The sequence below is a fragment of the Dermochelys coriacea genome, chromosome 2, assembly GCF_009764565.3.
Source record: "Dermochelys coriacea isolate rDerCor1 chromosome 2, rDerCor1.pri.v4, whole genome shotgun sequence".
Taxonomy (NCBI): domain Eukaryota; kingdom Metazoa; phylum Chordata; order Testudines; family Dermochelyidae; genus Dermochelys; species Dermochelys coriacea.
This window is the reverse complement of record NC_050069.1, coordinates 48,923,491-48,945,144: the sequence shown is the minus strand read 5'-3', so window position 1 is coordinate 48,945,144 and position 21,654 is coordinate 48,923,491. Positions and strand designations below refer to the sequence as shown.

The following is a 21,654-nucleotide window of genomic DNA, read 5'->3' as shown; positions in this document are numbered from 1 at the left end:
CAGTGACATGTGACCATGTCACATGATACTGGAATCCATTTTAATCCTTGTACCTTTCCATTGCTGAGGTGGGGGTGCGGACAAACACAGACAAAAAATTCCTGCTCTGTGCCAAAGCTATAAAAGTGGGTGGAGCAGGACAAAGAGGGCTGCCAGTCATGAGAAAACCCCTGCTTACCACCTGAGGTCAACTGGAACTAACAAGGACTGTACCAGTGGAAAGGATTAGGCCCAGACTAGGAAGGAGTCTAGTCTGTTAAAGAAGTTTATTGGAACATCTCTGAGGGTGAGATATTATCTTTAATCTTTTTCTTAATATATTGGGCTTAGACTTGCATGTTTTTGCTTTATTTTTCTTTGTGACTTACTTTGTTGTGTCTGTTCTTACTTGAAACCACTTAAATTCCACTTTTTATACTGAATAAAATTACTTTTGTTTATTAATAAACCCAGAGTAAGTGATTAATACCTTCGGGAGCAAACAGCTGTGCATATCGCTCTATCAGTGTAATAGAGGGTGGACAGTATATAAATTTACCCTGTTTAAGCTTTAAACAGAGTAAAATGGATTTATTTGGGGTTTGGATCCCATTTGGAACTGGATGTCTGGGTGCTGGAGACAGGTAACTTGCTAAGCTGTTTTCAGTTAAATCTGGAGCTTTGGGGGCATGGTCCAGACTCTGGGTCTGTATTGCAGCTGGATAGCATGCCTGGCTCAACAAAACAGGGTTCTGGAAGTCCCAAGCTGACAGGGAAAATGGGCTCAGAGGTAATTTCAGCACGTCAGGTGACAGTCCCAAGGGGATCTCTGTGACCAAACCCATCACAGTATGGTCCTTTCCAAAATATTTATTTGGAAACCTGTTCTCATGGCCAAAACATTGGCTGCTCCTCATATACAGCAGCTAATTTGCTCCCCCCCCACACACACAATTATTGAAAGCAGCACATCAAAATAAAGGGCCTAATCCTAATTAGGGAACAACCAGGAACATGAACATGAGGAAATCTTAATATGTCCATAAGTATATATCTCTGATGAATACAACAATCCTACCACACTTTAAGAACTGGTAAACAGGGACCAAAGGAGGCCCTGCCCTCACTTCTATCACAAAATCATGCCAAGTGCCCTGGCCCTGATCCATGAGGGGGAAGTCATAGAGTGGCCATACAGGGGGGCATTCACAACTTCCACATGCTCTCGTCGCAGCCCTCTCTGCAGCAGCTCAGAGACATGGTATAGGAGAAGGAGTTAGGGTATTGGAGGATGGCCTGGTGCTTAGCCTGGAAAACAGGAGACCAGGTTCAGTTCTATGCTGCACTACAGACTTCTTGTATGGCTTTGGGTAAGTCACTTGTGCCCAGATGCTCAAAGGTATTTATGCATTTGGAATCAATGGAAATTGTGCCTTTAAGAATCTGTGTCGAGCTCTCCCTTTGGGGATAACAGTATTTCCCTACTTCGTAGAGAGGTTATGAGGATAAATACATTAAACATTGAGATTCTCACATAGTATGGTAACAAGGGTCACATAAGAACCTCTGCTAGCCAGATGACCAGTGGGTCAGTGACTGTATGGATTGGGTACATGCATGACTGTTGTTCCAGCCAAAACCCTTTAGTTAGTGCTGTGTCCCCTGAAAGGGAGGGAGTGTGCCAAGTCCCAGGAAAAGGGAGTCTTTTAGTAAGAATCAAGTGTAAGTAAATGACTTTTTTGTACTAAAATATTAATCATTTGTGGTTGCTCCTATGAGGTGCTGAACACACTAATCTTCCATGACTTCTTTGAGATATAGGACATTCAGGCCTGGAGCCCCAAATCTTGGGAGGTAGGCACATAAAAACCTTTGAAGGGCTGGGCCTCAATGACTTGAGGAGATGCTCACCAACTTGCAAGTATCAGGCCATGATTACTTATGTGTTAAACATACAAGGGAAGCTTGAGCCATTTAATAGGCATGTGACAACAGAAAATAAATTTTAACTTGCTAAACAGCAACTGAAACTGCATCCTTGAATTAGCAAGTTAGCCTATGATAAGGGTCAGTAGCTGGATGTTTACAATTTAGCTATGGTTAGGAGAGTAACAATATACACTCATTAAGCACTTCAGATGGTCAAACAAACCTTTAATTAACCTCTGAGCTGATGATGTTAAATTTTGGTACATAAAAGACCAATTTTACTTATCCCCGGTGTTTCTCATAATCTTTTTTTCTGGGGATCTCAGTTTTTTTTAGCAAGAAGGTGTTTTTTTTAGCAACAGGGTTATTGAGAACAGCAGATAGATTCTGCATTATTTTAGGCTTTTTCAGGAGTTGATGCAGTTTTCCTTCTTTTGGTCATGGGCATGAGGAATTTTTCACATTTGAAAGATTTCTGAATCTTCAGAATCTCTGACTTTAAACCAAACTGAGAAAATTCAGATTTTTTTATGGAAAATGTTAATATTGTCAGGAGATTCCAGAATCTGCATGGTTGATATATTGTACTGGAAAAAGCTGAATATACAATTTTCTGCTTTGAAGCCTTGACTTTTGGAAGCCAGACAAAAGTTGCAAAGTACAGTATAGTGAGCCATAAGTAAAATAGTTAAGTGGAGCTACAGAAAATATCTGCTACCCATATACCCAGGGTTACAATGATACATTGTGCTTTTGTGTCATTCTTTTGAAGGACTACTTAGGTAATAAATATGGGTTTGTATCATAGTGCCAGAATTTGAGTGCTTTCATTACTGCAATGTAATTCTAACTGTATGACAACTAGAAGTTCTATGAATTATATGAAAGTATGTCAGGTAGAAAGAAGAGCAGGTTACAAAGTACTGCATCTGTATCACTGATAGGATGTTAGAACTGAGCAAATAATTTCCAACTAAGAATTTATTCTATTAATTTAGCTTCTTTCTTTACTCATTAACAGATTGTGATTCCCAGTTTTTTGATTATTTTTGTGAGTACTTTAGACTTTGGTTTGGTGGCATATCATTTATTGTAAGCATTTGATACTCAGTATTCAAACTTACATTGTATAGGTTTCAGACGGGTAGCCATGTTAGTCTGTATCAGCAAAAAAAATGAGGAGTCCTTGTGGCACCTTAAAGACTAACAACTGCATCAGCTCAGAGGTTAATTAAAGGTTTGTTTGACCATCTGAAGTGCTTAATGAGTATATATTGTTACTCTCCTAACCATAGCTAAATTGTGGCCTGCCAAGGGATTGTAAACATCCAACTACTGGCCCTTATCATAGGCTAACTAAATGCATCTGATGAACTGGGTTATAGTTCACAAAAGTTTATGCTCAAATAAATGTGTTAGTCTCCAAGGTGCCACAATGATTTGTCATTGTTTTTACTGTATCGGTTAGTTTTTATTGGTCACATAAATCACATGGTATTGTTCTTTTTTATTTGATAAATATAACTCCTGTAATTGAGGAAAGGGATTGAAGAAACCACTGGGGATTTGAATCTCTTCAGAGGAGGTACAGTAGAAATTTAGGGAGAGGTAAACAGAAGTAGGGAATTTAAAAAATTGTTGAGACCTTTTCTTTTGTGGCCCACCAATGCATCAATCTTAGAAAAAAGTATTGATTTTTCAATTAAGAAAAATATATTGAACAGAAATTAAATTTTCTCTTATAACACCCATACAAAGTTAGCATGTGTGTGTTCACAGTCCTGGCTGCAAACAGACCAATCACGTCATTGTCTAGGTCACTTAAACTTGATTCTGAAACATTTAAGTCAATGAGAGTTTTGCTATTGAATTGAATGGGGAGCAGGACTGACTTGAATGTGAGCCTTTATTTCCTTTATGCCAGGGGTTCTAAAGAGGAGTTTGTTAACCGCTAAGGCTGTGAGTGTGTCACAGAAGTGACAGATTCTGTGACTTTCCGTGACCTCTGTGACGTCTGCAGTGGCCAGTGCTGGCTCATGGGCTGCACCAGTGGGGGTCCCAGGCCATGCTCTGCTGACTGCCCCCTCTCCCCCAGCACCAGTGGACACTGGGCCAGCTCCCCCAGCACCCACAGAGTCCCTGGACCGCCATCCAGAACACCCACAGCCCCCCGCCCAAGTTTTAGTTAGGGGTATAGCGTAAAAGTCATGGACAGGTCATGGGCTGTGAATTTTTGTTTACTACCCGTGATCTGTCCATGACTTTTACTAAAAATACCTATGACTAAAACGTAGCCTTAACCATGGCCCTCAGCTACCTGAACAAACAGCATCCCATCCCACATAAAATGTACCTGTTCAGGAACAAATATTCAAACATGCCAGTTTGAAATTTGCTTTTCACAAGCTAAAGTGCTGTGACATTTGTGGGAATCAAACACAAAAGGGATGCAAGCATGTCAAAGTGAGCTAATATTTATCCTCAAGTGAATGCTCTGAGGAATTTGTTTCTCAGTATTCTCCCAGCTCTGGTGGACATGGATCCTAATGTTTATAAGCTTCTGAGTCTATAAGCCTCAACATATTTATGGTTGAAGATTTAAGATTTAAGGTGTTGCAGCTAGTGTGAACATAGCACTGAAAGTAGAGAAGGCAGTGATGAGAATATTGTTTACTAAAACCATTTGTTGCGAAAGCATTATTGTTGAATGTAAACATAGAATAGAAGATTTTGAATAATACAATCTATATTTCTAAGACCATTTTATCTATTTCACAGCATTGCAATAACACTGGCAATACTTAAATTTCCAGTTTACTGTAATTATGGATGTTTGATGACCATTTAATTAACACTTCAAAGCGAGTCACTTTGAAGACTCTTGTACAAACATGTAAAGAAAAGTTATCTTTGTTATACTATGATGTTACAACCATTGTTTGCAAAAGCAAAGCTTACTGGGATTTAAAAAGGATTATCTCTGATAGGCCGACTTGCAGGGAAAAATACATTATCTGTCTTATCTAATAAGGATAGATGAAGGCGCTTCTACTTATTGGTGCTGAGCGTCTGCAAGGTTCTGAGCAGCCTCTGCACTGGCAGAACTCAGAGCTGTGTGTGCAAGATCAGGTGCTGTCTGTGGAGTTATGTTCATGCTAAGTGTCATTCAGGCACTAGACAGAATTGGCCTCTTGCAGTGAGTTCAGAAATTCCTGTGTTGTTGGTTTGCTTACTTGCTGATCTGCTAATTACTAAATCGTCACTTCTTTACTATAAATTATCACACTGGATAACTTCAACAGATATTTATTGTTGACTGTTTTATCACTTAAATGGTAATGGAACTTTCATCTCTGTTTAACTACACCTCAAATACAGTGGGAAGCATCCTCAACTGGTATACAATGGCATAGTTATGCTGATATACATCATCTGAGAGTCTGGCCCATTAACTCTAGCCCACCTTTCCTGGACAGTCTCCCACATTCTTCCCTGAGCTGACTTCTTTAAACAGAAGACATATTCATAAGGCAGGACAGTTGATCCTTAGGAATAATGCTTCTTTTTCACAAGGGGTGTTTACAAAAAAAAAAAAAAAAAGGGGTGTTTACAGCGAATCAAATTGAACTCATTACCATACTATTCTGCTGTATTATCGCCTTCCCTAACTGCCACATGATTGCATGTTTAATACATAATGTATCAGTTGGTGCTAATGACTGTATCTTGGCTATGCTTTCTGAAAGTAATATGAAGCAAGACTCAGACGCATTAAGAGTGACTAAATCAGAAACAGTTAGCGGTATAAAAAGTATTCAAAATTAAGCGGTTGCACATAAATTAACCTTTACATTTCATTTTACCCCCATTTTACTGATACAGAGAGAAAAGTCTGATACTTTTGCCTTTCTTTTTTAAGCTTATCAGAGGAAGTTGTTTTGGGACTCTGGAAACAGCCCCACCAAAACTGCCGCACATCCTGCTGTCCATCATTACAGAAGAAAACTGCGAAATTCTTAAAATTTCTTCCACAGATTATTTGAGAATAAAAGAGGTAAAACTATGATACTATTAGAGTCTTAGAACCCTTCTAAGGCAATAGTTTTAACATTCTTGTCGTCAGTGTTGTATAATTAAGTATGATGTATTTAATTTAGCCATTTGATTAACTTGAAAATGCTCTAACATAAATGTTTTCAGGTTTTTGAGTATTTGCACATAGAGGGCTCAGTTATACACCTTGTAAGGTTGAGAAGTGGTGGGAAGAAGGGGAAGCTACACTGCCTCATCTGTCATGTCAGGCGGCCTCTACTTTTGGTGCTTGTCTTCAGCAGCAAGGATATTTTCCTCTGCTCTTCAGCCCCAGGTGGAAGGACCAGATCTGTCGGTCTCAGGGAGGAAGCCTGGCTACCACTTCTATAAAGAAATGAAAACCCTCAAAGTCATTCATCCTTCTGGCCGCTTCAGCAAGGGCCTCCAACACAACAAAAAGCACAGCAGCAGATGATGGTATAATAGGAGCCACGGAGATCAAATATTGTAAGCATAATCCATTGTGGTTATCTGAGAAGCATCAGATCAGAGAAATCCTGTTCTGGCCAAGCATGAACATTGCCATTGAAGATAAGGTATCCAGTTGTGAAATCTGCTATAAATATGGGAAAGACAATACAAAAGAATGGCTAAAACCACAAAAGACTAATGATAGGCATTGAATTATTTGAATTAAGCAGGAAGAATTATCTTTTATTAGTGGGCTACTGTTCACCTGTTTATGAAAGCTGAGCTGTTCTACAACACATCAAGTAATAATGCAGTAGCATATTGAAAATCAAATTTGCTCACCATGGATTCCAGGTGAGTTAAGAGCCAGCAGTTACTACAGTTCATGTGTAGTTCACTTGGAAAATTCTCTTTTATAACTGTTTACAGTTTACCACATACATCTCTTTCCATGCACAATCAAATAGGTTGATGGAAAAGTCTGTACAAACAGCAAAAGGTCCATCAAAATACTTATAGTCCTCCAAGGTTTCTCATCAACCACACTGTGCAACAAGAATTGCTCAAGAGACAGATAGAACATATAGGGGGCAGAAAATCCAGAACCAACTTCTCCAAGCAGTGTCTTGCTACTGTTTCCACAGGAACAATACCTGACTCCCTCTCCTGTCTGTCCAAGGAGCTAAGACCTTCATCTCCCTCATTTATTGTCAATCTGGTGGGTTGCTACCTATTGGGACTGATTGACCATTGGCATGGTACTCTGAGTCATCATCAAAATGCTCCAGCAAATTTATACTTTGATTCATCTCCTCCTGTGATCATTACCCCTGTATAGTTTGATGTGACCGGTAAGCTCTTCTGACAAATAAGTTGGCATCTGTGGTGAAGATCTTTTTGTCTTTTTCTTTGATCAGAAGTCCTTTTTTGAAATGGTCTGTGGCTGACCCCCACACTGGAGGTTAGTTGACATTTTAAGGGACCATGTTGTAGTGAAGGTCATAGATACTCTACATCTATGTACATCTATCTGTCTTCATCTACATATATGCTTGGATATGGGATCATTAGAAACTGTTGGAGGAGCTGCATTTCAAGTCTAGCCCAAGTTAGCAGATCCATGCAGGACACCAGCAATCCAAAAGGCTTGAAAGCACTTTGATGAGGGGCATTGAATCTGTCTATTTGATTAGTTCCCTGAGTCTCATCTGAGAGAAAAGCTGTGGGGCGGGGGGTTGAGGGGAAGAGGGAGAGGGAGGAAGGAGAGAAGGTGGAACAATTGTGCCAGGGCCCTGAGCTGAGGTGGACCCCCAAAACATCTCTAATGTCTGTGTAAATAAAGTGAAATGGTAGGGATGAGCTGGGGTCCCAAATTTCTCTCATTGGGCCTGTGCATTTTGGTGTCTACTGTGAATTCTCCATTCCTGTCCCCAGTTGCTGTATGGTCTGAACTGGGATAAACTGGCATTTCTGGTCCTTTACTTGAAAGTTGTGGGAATAAAAACACTGAACTCCAGATATGGTGGCCCTAATTCTCAGATCCATGCAAGCTGTGCTTAGTGAACAAGCTAAGGGTAGAGACAAAGGCAACTTTATTCCATTCTTATGCTCCCTCTTCTTTTTATCTCACTAATGCCCTCAGATTCTGGGATAAGCTGGTGATTAGTCTGGCCTACGGTATAATTTAGAGCAATCACAGGGCTGCTGTAAATTGTGACTGGCTATAACAGTATGGCAAGGCCATAGTGGCAGCCAGGGATCACTGAAACACAGCAGCACTATAGCCATGTCCCTCTTACCTGGCATTGGCCACTGTCAGAAGACAGGATACTGGGTTAGGTGGACATTTGATCTGACCCAGAATAGCTGTTCTTATGCTCCCCAGGACGTGCCCCAACACAACATCTGTATTGGGGCTGTGATGGGCATGGCCTCGCCATGGCTAAACAAGTTATACACCACCTACATATTCCCTCAAACTGGTGGAATTTTCATCTGACCATATAAACCAGTATTATGCCATATTTTTCTCCCTACAGTAGTAAAAGAAGATGGATCAGGCTCAAAGCTCTGGCCTGTTGTCTTGTTCCACCTTTAGTCTTGAGGTTGCTCAAATCATGTCACCCAGCAAGTAATAGATGTGAATACCTCTTTGCCTGACAGCTGGAAACATGACTACTACATCCTCTGTGAATATCCTTTCTGGTGCGGTTAAGCCCAACTTTAGAATGTTTCTGTACGTGAGAGATCCTGGGTGATGTTCTGTGCTAAGGCCTGATCAAGAGGTTCAGTTAAGCATCTCTAAAATCAGAAGAAGTCAGGAAATCAATCCTAGGAGCTCGCTACTGGTAAGCTTCAGGAGTCTCATTTTAAGTTTTCTGCTCCATTTGTTTAGACTCTTCAGGCTGAGCATTACTCTAATCCCTAAAAAAGATGAAGATGAGAAAAAAGATGGAATAGTTTTTTTTATCATCATCTTTGGTGATATTACTATTAATAATACATAAATGGTGATATTCTGACTTTGGGACTGAATAGATACCTTCAGAAGCCAGTAAGTGGATTTGGGGCAAACTGTGAACATCTGGAAGAAGAACTCTGGAACTCTCTCTATAGCTATTATTTTCTATATCTAAACAACGAAAACAGCATCTTGCACACAAGCAATGGCTAAACTTCCAAGATACAGGGGATACATTTTTAAATTGAAGGGGAGGATCAAGCTGTTCCACGGAGCATGTTGGTTTCTTTGTCATCCAGGTTATCTGTAATTTTTATGCGGTTCCTTTTTTGACAAACAAGAAAAAAGTTACCTGCTAAAAAGTAGAATGAGTAATGGAGAGATTTGGAAAGATAAATTCCATACATTATGCAAAGTTTTTAGGTATGTATTTTTTCAGTAATATAACCATGTGTGTTCTGTTCCCTTCCTCCTCTTAGATTGTATAATCTTTGGAATGCTAGATGGAGCCTGGGAAGTGGTGGGTGTGACCCCAGGGTGTTGAAAATAACAAAAAGTCATGTTACCAAGATTTGGGTGTTAAGCCATGTTAATGAGGTGTGGTTAAATATTGTAGAAAGAGTACATGAGCATATTGTGAATGGGGCCCAAGTCTATTTAAATTCAAAGTGGAAACACATTTTTAAGGCATCGTTTTATTGCTTCACAAATCAGCTGTTTTTGATTTGCTAAGCAGCAGCTTTATACTTCAAAGGATCAGTGCCTCTGTGTTGAGACTGACAAGATTGACTTCTGAGTTTGATTTATGCAGCAGAGACAGGATCTTAGAGCAAGGTTTCCTCCCACCCCCATTAAAAAAATCACAAGTGTGTTTAATCATTTTCTAAAGAAATTCATAATTCGGAAAAAGAAATTCTAATAACTATTTCTCAAGTTATAATTACTAAAGATTAGTATTTTGGCTCTACTGTCACAAAACCTACCTAAAAATGAACGTCATGTGTCTCAAAATTTGCTTTACTTTATGGATTTTTAATATGCAAATGGTGTTTTTTTCTTTGCTGCTTTTTTCATTTTAGGTTTTTTCTTCTTTTACATATTTTATCATTACTGTTGAATGTGTATCTGTCTTTCAGGAAATAGCTATGCATGAACGAATTGCCAAGGAAAAATTAATTCATGGCTGTCCATATTATCGCTCCTGGCCTGTGCTTTATGTATTTCACTTAATGTCTCATTTGAAATGGAGGCAATTTCCTGCAGGCTATGGTTAGTTTCAATCTATTTTTATTCACTTGTAAATTCGCAATACAAAGTTATTTTTGGGCAAATACAGCAAAGTAATAAATTGCACATAGTTAAGGAAGATTCCTATAAGTGTTTGTTTCCTTAAACTATTTTTCAGTCATTTCTCAAACTGAAGTTATTTAAAGCTGCATATAGACGTAATTTAGTAGGATCATCCTTTATTTATATTAAAACTGAATGATAAAATCTTTTAACCTGCCAGTTAATACTGGGAGTGAATTATATCTATAATCTGCATTAAAATGAAAAATTAATGACTATCAGAAGCTTTTGATTAATTAGTTGTTAAAAGTTGCTTATTATCCCACTCATTGCATTGGGTAGTGCCCAGTGTGATGGATCAGAATCTATTACAGAATGTGTATTCAGACTCAGTTATATTAGATGATCTGGGATGATTATAAAAAGGAATAAAATCCATATATTACATGCAATATAATGTCATTAGAAATCTTTTTCTTTTTTTCTGTTTGACTTATATAATTACTTTTTTGGCTGATCCCATTGAGATAATGTATTTGAAAGACTTGTATAAATTCTGAGAACATGCAGTTGCATGAATAAACAACTTTAGTTCAGATAGGTATTAGAGATATTACTAATCGGTGTCATTGGTCACACAGGACTTGTTTGCAGTAAAGACCTGCCTTTGTTGGTGTTATTTAAAATCTGCTTTGTTGTTTATACAGCACAGGAGGGGCTCTCTGCAAAGGATATCATTGGCAATTTGCCAGGAGCATTGTGCCTAGTTTGTAGGGAAAGGATCAGTTTGCATCCATCTTTTGTGCCAATGTAAGGCTCATTGAAGCTATCAGTCCCCAAATATCAGACTCCAACTTGACCCCGGGGCCTCCACCTGTGTTAATATTGTATACCGTGGCATATGGCATCCAAGGACTGCACATCTACATTGAAGATGGCGGTAGCTTAAAGCTGTATCATCGAGTTACATGGCTTGTGTTTGACCAGCAGGTTGCACTTTGATCACTTCAGAAAGTGGCATGTTAAGAAGAAGGAAATGTTCATTTATTTGGACATTTGATTTACTAGAACACAATAGTATTACTTACACGTCAGGTGACAACCTTGATCTTCAGAGTCATTTTACTATCAGAAGCTTGATATTCTACTGGTGAAGATGCATAATTACAAAACATGAAACTCTGGGACCCGGAGAAGGTTGTCCAGCCATAGAATCATAGAATATTAGGATTGGAAGGGACCTCAGGAGGCCATCTAGTCCAACTCCCTGCTCAAAGCAGGACCAATCCCCAACTAAATCATCCCAGCCAGGGCTTTGTCAAGCCTAACCTTGAAAACCTCTAAGGAAGGAGATTCCACCACCTCCCTAGGTAACCCATTCCAGTGCTTCACCACCCTCCTAGAGAAAAAAGTTGTTCCTAATATCCAACCTAAACCTCCCCCACTGCAACTTGAGACCATTACTCCTTGTCTGTCATCTGCTACCATTGAGAACAATCTAGATTCATCCTCTTTGGAACCCCCTTTCAGGTAGTTGAAAGCAGCTATCAAATCCCCCCTCATTCTTCTCTTCTGCAGACTAAACAATCCCAGTTCCCTCAGCCTCTCAAGCCATGTCTACCATAATGAGGGAATGAATTAATGGGTTATTTTAAAGGAAAATGGAAACACCCATGTGACTATGCTACAAGTAAAATAATAGTTTGGCTTCATTTATAAAAATCAAGTTTTTTCTTTTTCTATTCTCAGGTCAAAATCTCCACTTCTTTAATAAATGGTTTTTATATCCCTCTCCTACCATCTTCAAAGGTGTGTGTCACAGCAAACCTCCTCCAGCCAAGCACGGCTGGCTGTAATTCCCTTTTGAACCCTTTAATGTTGTTTCAGGCATTCCCCCAAGGTTGTCATTTGACATCAATGTAAGATGTAAGCATAGTGCCTATGCAGCATACACGCCCTCCATGGGCCCATCTAGCTGTGCTTGGGGATCTGCACACAAAATCAGTCTCTTTGTCTTCTGTTAAAATGTACACTGTGAAATGATGAGGTATTGCAAGGGAGTCATAATCCCAGCGCTTGATCTTTGATTTTAGATGATTCATATTAAGTCACAATGGGGTACATTTCCTGTTGTAAGCACAATGGGCATGCCTCTCAAATTGGTTTTGCACCCCTTGTGCATGCAAAACCCAACACGTGTGCATGCAAAGTGGGTGATATCTTGTGAAAATGGGCCACTGCTCAGTTTTCATGTACAAATGGAGGGTTTTCTTCAAGCCAAAGAGTTATATGTGTGATTTTTTTTGGGGGGGGTGTGCTCCATGGTATCAGAATGTGTGGTCCAACATATTAATTATTAGTTAAATATGAACTAGTTGTCATGATTTAACAAAAACTGGAGCACTGACCAGCACAATTTAAATGTGTTTTTATCTGGGCTACAGAGTTCTGCCTTCATCTTGCTCTGTTCCCTTACTAATGTAATTTCCATCCCCTTCCTACTGTCTTTGTGCATCTGTCTCATAATTAATTTCGCCTCACACCTGCAGTGACTTCTTGATTAACTATTTCTTTAGATAAAATGATAAGTACAGATATTTGATTTATTTTACTATATAAAACATATTTTATATAATTAAGTCACTTTACAATAGTGGCTGGCATTATGAGCCCCATTTTACAGATTTCAGAGTAGCAGCCGTGTTAGTCTGTATTCGCAAAAAGAAAAGGAGTACTTGTGGCACCTTAGAGACTAACAAATTTATTAGAGCATAAGCTTTCGTGAACTTCATCGGATGAAGTGAGCTGTAGCTCACGAAAGCTTATGCTCTAATAAATTTGTTAGTCTCTAAGGTGCCACAAGTACTCCTTTTCTTTTTGCCATTTTACAGAGGCACAGAGAAATTAAGTGATTTGTGTAAGGACATACACCAAATCTGCATCAGATCTAAGACTAGAATCTAGGTTTTGTGACAGCTAGGTCAATGCTTACTGTCTTCTGCTAAGCCTGATAGGAGACTTCCAGAGGATGCACACTAAAAAACACTGGGGAGGGTGGATTTTTGACAAGAGAGAAGGTGAGAAAAGGAACACAGATTACAGCCAGAATTGCCTTGGGCACTTCTGGGGAAGTCTAAGCAACAGATTTAAAATATTTAGTCTGCCTTGAAACTCAGGCTCAGATCTAGGCTGGTTTGTCTTTGCTTTTCACCCTCAAGATAAATAAGCTGCATTCTAAGCTGTTTGATCTGTACATCTTTCAGACAAGAACTTAAACATTTGAAGGTAAAAACATGGCTCCATTGAAGTAAATGGGAGCTTTGCCATCGATTTCAGTGGGGCTAGGATTTCACTTTGAAGCTCTATCTGCTATTACATTTTTTAAGATGAGGAGTTCACCTCAGTATCACTGTATAAAATGTCCCTCTTCCCACTGTGGTACAGTGCACAGTTTGAGAGCTGGCTGCTGCCCATATCCACAGAGTCCTGCTGCAATGTAGTATTGATCTACCTGTCTAATAGGTACAGTGCTTTGGTATGAAAGGTGCTATATAAATGTAAAATATTATTGCAATGCACTCGACTTAACTAGGACAGTTGCTTTATTGGAAACCTCCCCGATTAATCAAGCCTAATGATAGCAGATTCTTAATGCTTCTTAATTGGCACATATTAGCATATATACTGCATAATGGATATATAGTTAGTGCCAAGTAGTTAAATGGTGTGGAAAAAGGTGAATATTTAAGATATGGGGTGAAATCCTGGCCCCACTCAAATAAAAGGCAAAATTCCCATTTACTTCAATAGAAGAATTCCTTATACAGTCCTTCATATAGAAAATCTTCAAATTTTTTTAGTGCTCATTAAAATCTAGAATACAAAGATTGAAAAAAGTCAGGTCAATGGTTCTGAACTTCTGAGCATTTTAAATTCAGTTGGTCAGAGTTGGAGATGATCTCCAGTGTGAGATGATTCCCCAGCTGATTTAAGTAAATTTAATGCATTTAGTATTTAATTTAAATTTAAGTAACCACTCAGAAGACTGACAATAATAGGCTGCTTAATTAAAGTATCTTCTAATAAATATAGAGCAGAACTATATTCATTACTCAGGGGATACTTTGTATAGCCTCTTGTACAGGTTTTCCTGCACACACATTTCTTTAGCAGATTGGGCCACTTCAGAGAAGAATTTGGCTATGGATATGTTGCATATCTTCAGTATGCATTAGCTAATGTTTAAATATCTACTACTCTGGATTAATACAATCCTCAATCCTGTAAAGGAAGCATGGAACCTTACTTCCCCAGGGGGTACAATTAAAATAAAAGTTTATCCAAAGATATCTGCTTAAAGAAAAAAAACTCATCATCAGTGGATCTTAAACCTGGTAAGCCCCCAGTGACCTAACCATGTGCATATGTGTATATATATTATACATATATATTATATATAATGTAAAATATATTTAGAAGCCAAAAAACAATAAAGATTTAATAAAAGCACAGAATATAAGCATTATTGAAACTATGAAGTTCTATAGGACCTCAAACAATGACTGATCTTTAGATAAAATTTGACTATAATCTCTGTTGAACATTGGTTATGACTTGATTTTCCCAAGGCTCTTTCTCTTACTGGCAAGAAATCATATTTTCAGTGCCAGTGATAGTTGCCCTATGTCTCAGTATAAAGGATGTGATTGCCTTGCTTACATCTCTGAAAATATTAAATGATTCTCTTTGTGTAAAAAGAATAAGTTGATCCATGATTTTTTTGTTTGTTTGTTCTTCTGCATTCGCCTGGTTTTCATTCTCCTTTGTTTTTCACCCCTTCCTTTCCTCTATAAACAATTTTGCCATTATTTCAGTTTTATGCATTGAGTTAATCCCTAGAGAGCCATTTATAATGTGATCCATTCTGCCTTCCAGTCAGTTATGGCACCCATTGACAACATTTGGGGAAAAAAATGTTTTTGATCATTTCAGACTCAGCGCTAGCAGCCTGGGAGATTAGTATTGTCACTGTTTTTTATTGACAGGATCATCTTCTGTTTTTTTACTTTCTCTTTTCTAGGTCAAAGAGTTTATGCCATCAGAAGTGTCTGACTTAAGGTGTATTAGTAACTTCATGAGCAGAAAATACTGGGTACAAAAGTGCTCTTTAATCTAGCGGAGAAAGGCATAACAATACCAATGGCTAAACATTAAAGACAGACAAATTATCATTAGAAATAAGGCACACATTTTTAACAGTGAGAGTGATTAACCATTGCAACAAAGTACCAAGGGCAGTGGTAGATTCTCCATCACTTGAAGTGTTCAGATGAAGACTGGATGCCTTTCTGGAAGATATGTTTTAGTTAATCCCAAATTACTGGGCTCAATACAGGAGTAATTGAATGAAAGTCTATTGCCTTTGTTATACAGGAGGTCAGACTAGGGGATCTAATGGTCCCTTTTGACCTTAAATTCTATGAATTTATGACTAAACCAGCCATGAACAACAATCACTGGTCTTAAAGTGTTAGGAAAATCCTGATCTGAGACATGTACAGATCAGAAAAGGCAGATCATTAAATAAGTATTACAAAGGCAGTTAAAGACAAGTGCAGTGCAAAAATTACATAACTGCAGGGAATCTTCAACACTAGAGGAGCATGAGAGCCAGTGCCACAAAACAATCCTATGCTTTGGGGCAAGAGGGCACCAGAAAGCTGGAGGCAGCCATTTGTGTGAGGAAATTGGCTGTAAGTACCTCGTTCAAAGATTAGGAGTGACTGATTCTATTGCTTCCTTTGATGAAATGATTACATAAAAATATTTTGCCCCACTGGCATTTCTGGTGAAACCCCCCGTGCATATGTGCATGTTCAAGCATTTGCAGTTTATATACCCAGTAGTTATAATGGCCTCAGATATGACTGTACATCTTAACTTGATGAACAAGGAGCATTGTTGAGAGATATGAGGATGCTCTTAGTAAAGCTGCATGCCCCTATGGAACATGAGGATTCTGTTCTGACCCCCAAATGTCCCAAAATTCAAGCTCTTTGATTCTGTGTGTATTTTTCCTAGTCATTATTGCCAGTATTCATTCTTTCTTTCTTTCCCTATATATAATCCCATATCTCAGTTTGGCCCATATGTGTTATTTTATTTCCAGTGTTAGAATGAATTCCATCACTTCCCTATAGTATTGACTTTCATGAGCATGACACCTATTCCGTCTCTAATATACTCTTCTCTCTGTAATATTATCCGCGCTTACTGCAGCAGCTTAGCTTTGGATAGTTGTAGCATTGGTTGCTGTGCCCCAGTTGATGTTTGTCATTGAGTCCTCTTTCAGCATGCCTTTTCTGTGCCTAATCAGCACTAATCAACAGCAGCATAGCCTGTCTCCAAAGCCTCACTTTTATAGGAAGTTTGGTGGATTACCTTTTCTTCAGGTAAGGGCTTTTCAAAACTGAGATGTGTGATAAATGCTTCCCTGTCTGTTCCACTGGGGACAGGGATAGGTCTGCATGTAGGGCCAAATTTACAAAGCTATTTAGGCATATAGTTGTAGATGGGTGCCTCGGAGGATCTACAAAATTCCAAAGCAGCTTAGGTGCCGTACTCACATTGATTTTCATGTGACTACACATCTTTGTTAACTTAAATTTATATTTTAGCATCTAAATAAAATTAGAATCAGTTGTAGCAGTCTCTTTAATTAGGCCAGTTATTTAAGTGGCTAAGTATGGCCCCTAACTTTAACTAACTGAGTTTGAAAATGTTGGCCACATTTAGTAAAGAACCTCTAATAGATTATAAAATAAATGCACGTATGATAAAAATTCTGTTGGGCTCCAAGCTATATTTTTTGAAGAAGAGTATTTTTATTATAATGGATTTTATCATGCAAATATTTCATTTTAGGGCAAAGTTATAGAGTACAACACCAAGCCATAATCTAAAATGCAAACAGATAGTCTCCATACTGAGACATGCTAGATGGGTATGACTGCTGCTATTGGAAAAGTATTTTGGCAGAATCCTCCATAAGGAAAATTTGGCGTCTTTCTGCTCTTTTTATATCTCTTCCTTGGGAAGTTGAGTGGATTCTCTAGTCCTACAGCTTCTATTATCCAGCTCAATAAGTATGTACCATACTACCCCTCACTTCTCTGCAAGACTGTGCATGACGAGGGAACAACTGATCCTCTTGTTCCTAGTAGAATTTATTCTTCTGATTCTGTTTAACTTCCTTTAAGACCACAGCATTTCTGTGGATGGCTGCTAGAAAAAGCAGGTGCTTTTTCTATTTCATCACAGCAATGCTTGGAATATTTGTAATGTAACCAGATTCCTCTTTGTTTTTTAAAAAGTATAAAGAATATTTCACCAATTCCTATTCTTCTCTGCCTTTCTGATTTTATGAACAGAATTTTCCTTTAAGTGCCTGTCTTTCTTTGATAATCTGGTAGGTCACCTTGTTACATTAATAACTACAGAATGCATAACATCCCTTTTTTAAAAGAAATCACTGGTAAATACAGTACATGACATGGAAGCTGTACCATCTATGTGTCTCATAAAAGTTAGAATAATTTCCCTTGGCATCTTTTATCATGTAAATGTCATCAAAATATAATGTTTTCATTAAGATTGTGCTCAATGATTTTTCCTTTTTTTATTTTATTTGGCTATTAAGTGCCTTACAAGATGTATAATATATAATGCTTTGGAGTATGTGGGGATTGTGTGTAAATCCTCATAAATCCAGATGAGGTTTTCCTACCTGTAATTATTTTATTTTAGATTTCTCATAAAGAAAAACTGAGATTATATTCTGATTAGTTTCAAGTCAACTAAATTGCTTTCTGCTCAGATCATATGTCAATAATAGCATATAGTAAGCTGTGTCTTGGAGCCAAACAGGGCCTAATTCTGTGGTCATAGAATATCAGGGTTGGAAGGGATCTCAGGAGGTCATCTAGTCCAACCCCCTGCTCAAAGCAGGACCAATCCCCAACTAAATAATCCCAGCCAGGGCTTTGTCAAGCCTGACCTTAAAAACTTCTAAGGAAGGAGATTCCACCACCTCCATAGGTAACGCATTCCAGTGTTTCACCACCCTCCTAGTGAAAAAGTTTTTCCTAATATCCAACCTAAACCTCCCCCACTGCAACTTGAGACCATTACTCCTCGTTCTGTCATCCGCTACCACTGAGAACAGTCTAGATCCATCCTCTTTGGAACCTCCTTTCAGGTACTTGAAAGCAGCTATCAAATCCCCCCTCATTCTTCTCTTCCGCAGACTAAACAATCCCAGTTCCCTCAGCCTCTCCTCATGAGTCATCTGTTCCAGTCCCCTAATCATTTTTGTTGCCCTCCGCTGGATGCTTTCCAATTTTTCCACATCCTTCTTGTAGTGTGTGGCCCAAAACTGGACACAGTACTCCAGATGAGGCCTCACCAATGTCGAATAGAGGGGAACGATCACGTCCCTCGATCTGCTGGCAATGCCCCTACTTACACATCCCAAAATGCCATTGGCCTTCTTGGCAACAAGGGCATACTGTTGACTCATATCCAGCTTTTCGTCCACTGTTATCCCTAGGTCCTTTTCTGCAGAACTGCTGCCTAGCCATTCGGTCCCTAGTCTGTAGTGGTGGATGGGATTCTTCCGTCCTAAATGCAGGACTCTGCACTTCTCCTTGTTGAACCTCATCAGATTTCTTTTTGGCCCAATCCTCTAATTTGTCTAGGGCCCTCTGTATCCTATCGCTATCCTCCAGCGTATCTACCTCTCCTCCCAGTTTAGTGTCATCTGCAAACTTGCTGAGGATGCAATCCACACCATCCTCCAGATCATTAAGGAAGATATTGAACAAAACCGTCCCGAGGACCGACCCTTGGGGCACTCCACTTGATACCGGCTGCCAACTAGACCTGGAGACATTGATCACTATCCGTTGAGCCCGACAATCTAGCCAGCTTTCTGTCCACCTTATCGTCTATTCATCCAGCCCATACTTCTTTAATTTACTGGCAAGAATACTGTGGGAGACCGTGTCAAAAGCTTTGCTAAAGTCAAGGAACAACACATCCACTGCTTTCCTCTCATCCACAGAGAAGGTTATCTCGTCATAGAAGGCAATTAGATTAGTGAGGTATGACTTGCCCTTGGTGAATCCATGCTGACTATTCCTGATCACTTTCCTCTCCTCTAAGTGCTTCAGTATTGATTCCTTGAGGACCTGCTCCATGATTTTTCCGGGGACTGAGGTGAGGCTGACTGGCCTGTAGTTCCCAGGATCCTCCTTCTTCCCTTTTTTAAAGATGGGCACTACATTAGCCTTTTTCCAGTCGTCCGGGACCTCCCTCAATCGCCATGAGTTTTCAAAGATAATGGCCAATGGTTCTGCAATCACATCCGCCAACTCCTTTAGCACTCTCGGATGCAACGCATCCGGCCCCATGGACTTGTGCTCATCCAGCTTTTCTAAATAGTCCTTCTTTCTTCACAGAGGGCTGGTCACCTCCTCCCCATGCTGTGCTGACTTCTCGTTTTTCCCAGTCGGGGTGGCAGATAGATGACTCAGCCCCCCTGAGGAGAGAGTCCCCGACCACCACCACCTGCCTCCTCCTCCTCTTGGGAGCGGTGGTTGTGGAACCCCCATCCCTAGGACAGTGCATCTCATACCTTCCAACCAGCAGAGTCTCCTTCTGTTCCCTTCCCTCAGATGTATCATCTAGTCCACTCACCGCTTTAGTATCTGTGGAGAGAACATGAAAATGGTTGCTTACCTGTATCTGCACTGCTGGTACGTGGACGCTCCCCTTTCTTCTTTTGGAGGTCACATGCTGCCAAATTTCTTCACCTTCCTCCTGTCCTCGCTGCGCAGCCTGCTCTGAATCTTCAGAACATTGTGCCCATAGAAGCATATCCTGACATCTGTCCAGGAAATCTTCAGTTTCTCTTATGCAACGCAGGGTCAACCTTTGTTTCTCCAGACTTTGAAACTTCTTTTCCAATATGGAGACCAGCTTCACTTTGTACAGACAAAGTCGCTTCTGTCCTGTAGAAGAAAGACAAACATGGCATATCCAGTGCAGGTCACAACAGCTGAACACTCCCCATCCATATTACCTTCCTTCTATGAGCTTCCACAGGAGTTGTAGTAACTACTCAGAGAAACCGACAAGATGAAAGCCTCAGTGGGCTCTTTTTATAACAGTCAGGCCCACTTAAGGCTCACCTGGAACAAAGCACTCCCAATTCACACTTTTCAAACAAATAACCAATCAAGCACACGGTCAAACGGTCAAACTGTCCCCACAACAGACACTCAGATACTCACCAACACAGCGTCCCTAATGCAGCCCTTAGCGTACCTCAACTGGTCCTTAACTGAGGAAAAGTCCTGTAGATTTCAGTGCTCTTTGCACCCATTTACTGCAGGACTGAGTTTGGTCCCCACATAACACCAAATCTGTGGCACACCAACTTAGTAACAAATGGGTGCAAGTCACACTACTTTGCCATTTCGGTGTTCTGACCTCTTAATGCAGCAGGTAATTTATGTCATCCTTTATGTCACTGCTGTATTTGGGCCCCAGTTAGTGCTGATTGGAGAACTTTTGCCTACAGTTTTTGATGAAAGCTTTTCAATTTTTCACAAAGCTTTTTGTGAATTTTTCACCTAGTTTTGTTTTTACCTGCTCTCCCTTTAATCTTTGTCCAAAAGAAAATGGCTGAAGGCAATAGAAGATATGTTAGAGAATTCTCAACAGTCTGGATCAAATCCATGACAGTGCAGCTCCATTGATTTGAATGGAGTTGTAGCAGGGAGGAATCTGGCACTCTCAGTCTATTATCTCTGGGTGAGAGATGAGTTTTATTGGTAATGCAGGGCAGCAGAGAGTTCACACTAAGGACCTAATCCTGCAATGGTCTCCATGTGGGCAGATCCTTCACCTGCATGGAATCTTGCTGACTTCCTGGAGGTTCTTCACAGGAGCTGGAGTCTGCTCTTGTTGAGTCATTTGTAGGATCTGAGCCAAAGCTAGTTTGTTCTTCAAGTAAGCAAGAGACTTTGGCTGAGGGTAAGCTCTGGGTTTTATCTTTAGGTTGATAAACATTCATGAGAAAATATTAACCAAAACATTTGCATTATATGGTAGTTTCCTACATGTAATAGAGACCATTGTGATCACTTCATCCCACTTCCTATATAGCACAGGCCATATAATTTCACCTAGAATGTCCTGCATCAAGCACAATAATAGAGCTGGGCAAACAACTGATTTTTCTTTGGAAGTTCCAAAAAATTGGTTCTGGGGTGAAACAATATTGAAAATTGTCAGAATTTCATTTTGGGTAAAGTAAAAGTTTTAATTTTCTCCAAAACAAAATGTTTCATTTTGGGTATTTTTAGCAAAAGAGAATGAAATAAAAGGCTAGACTGACAAAACACAGCTGGAGGAGGAAGTGCCAGTGT

General features: G+C 39.5%; 1 protein-coding gene across 1 annotated transcript in view; it reads left to right on the top strand.

The window, feature by feature from the left end:
- CNBD1 (cyclic nucleotide binding domain containing 1) overlaps positions 1 to 21,654 on the top strand; it is a 296,153-nt gene that overhangs the window by 191,912 nt on the left and 82,587 nt on the right. The window contains 2 exon segments of the mRNA XM_043506978.1: positions 5,828 to 5,962; positions 10,009 to 10,141. Coding sequence (XP_043362913.1) covers positions 5,828 to 5,962; positions 10,009 to 10,141 — 268 coding nt within the window.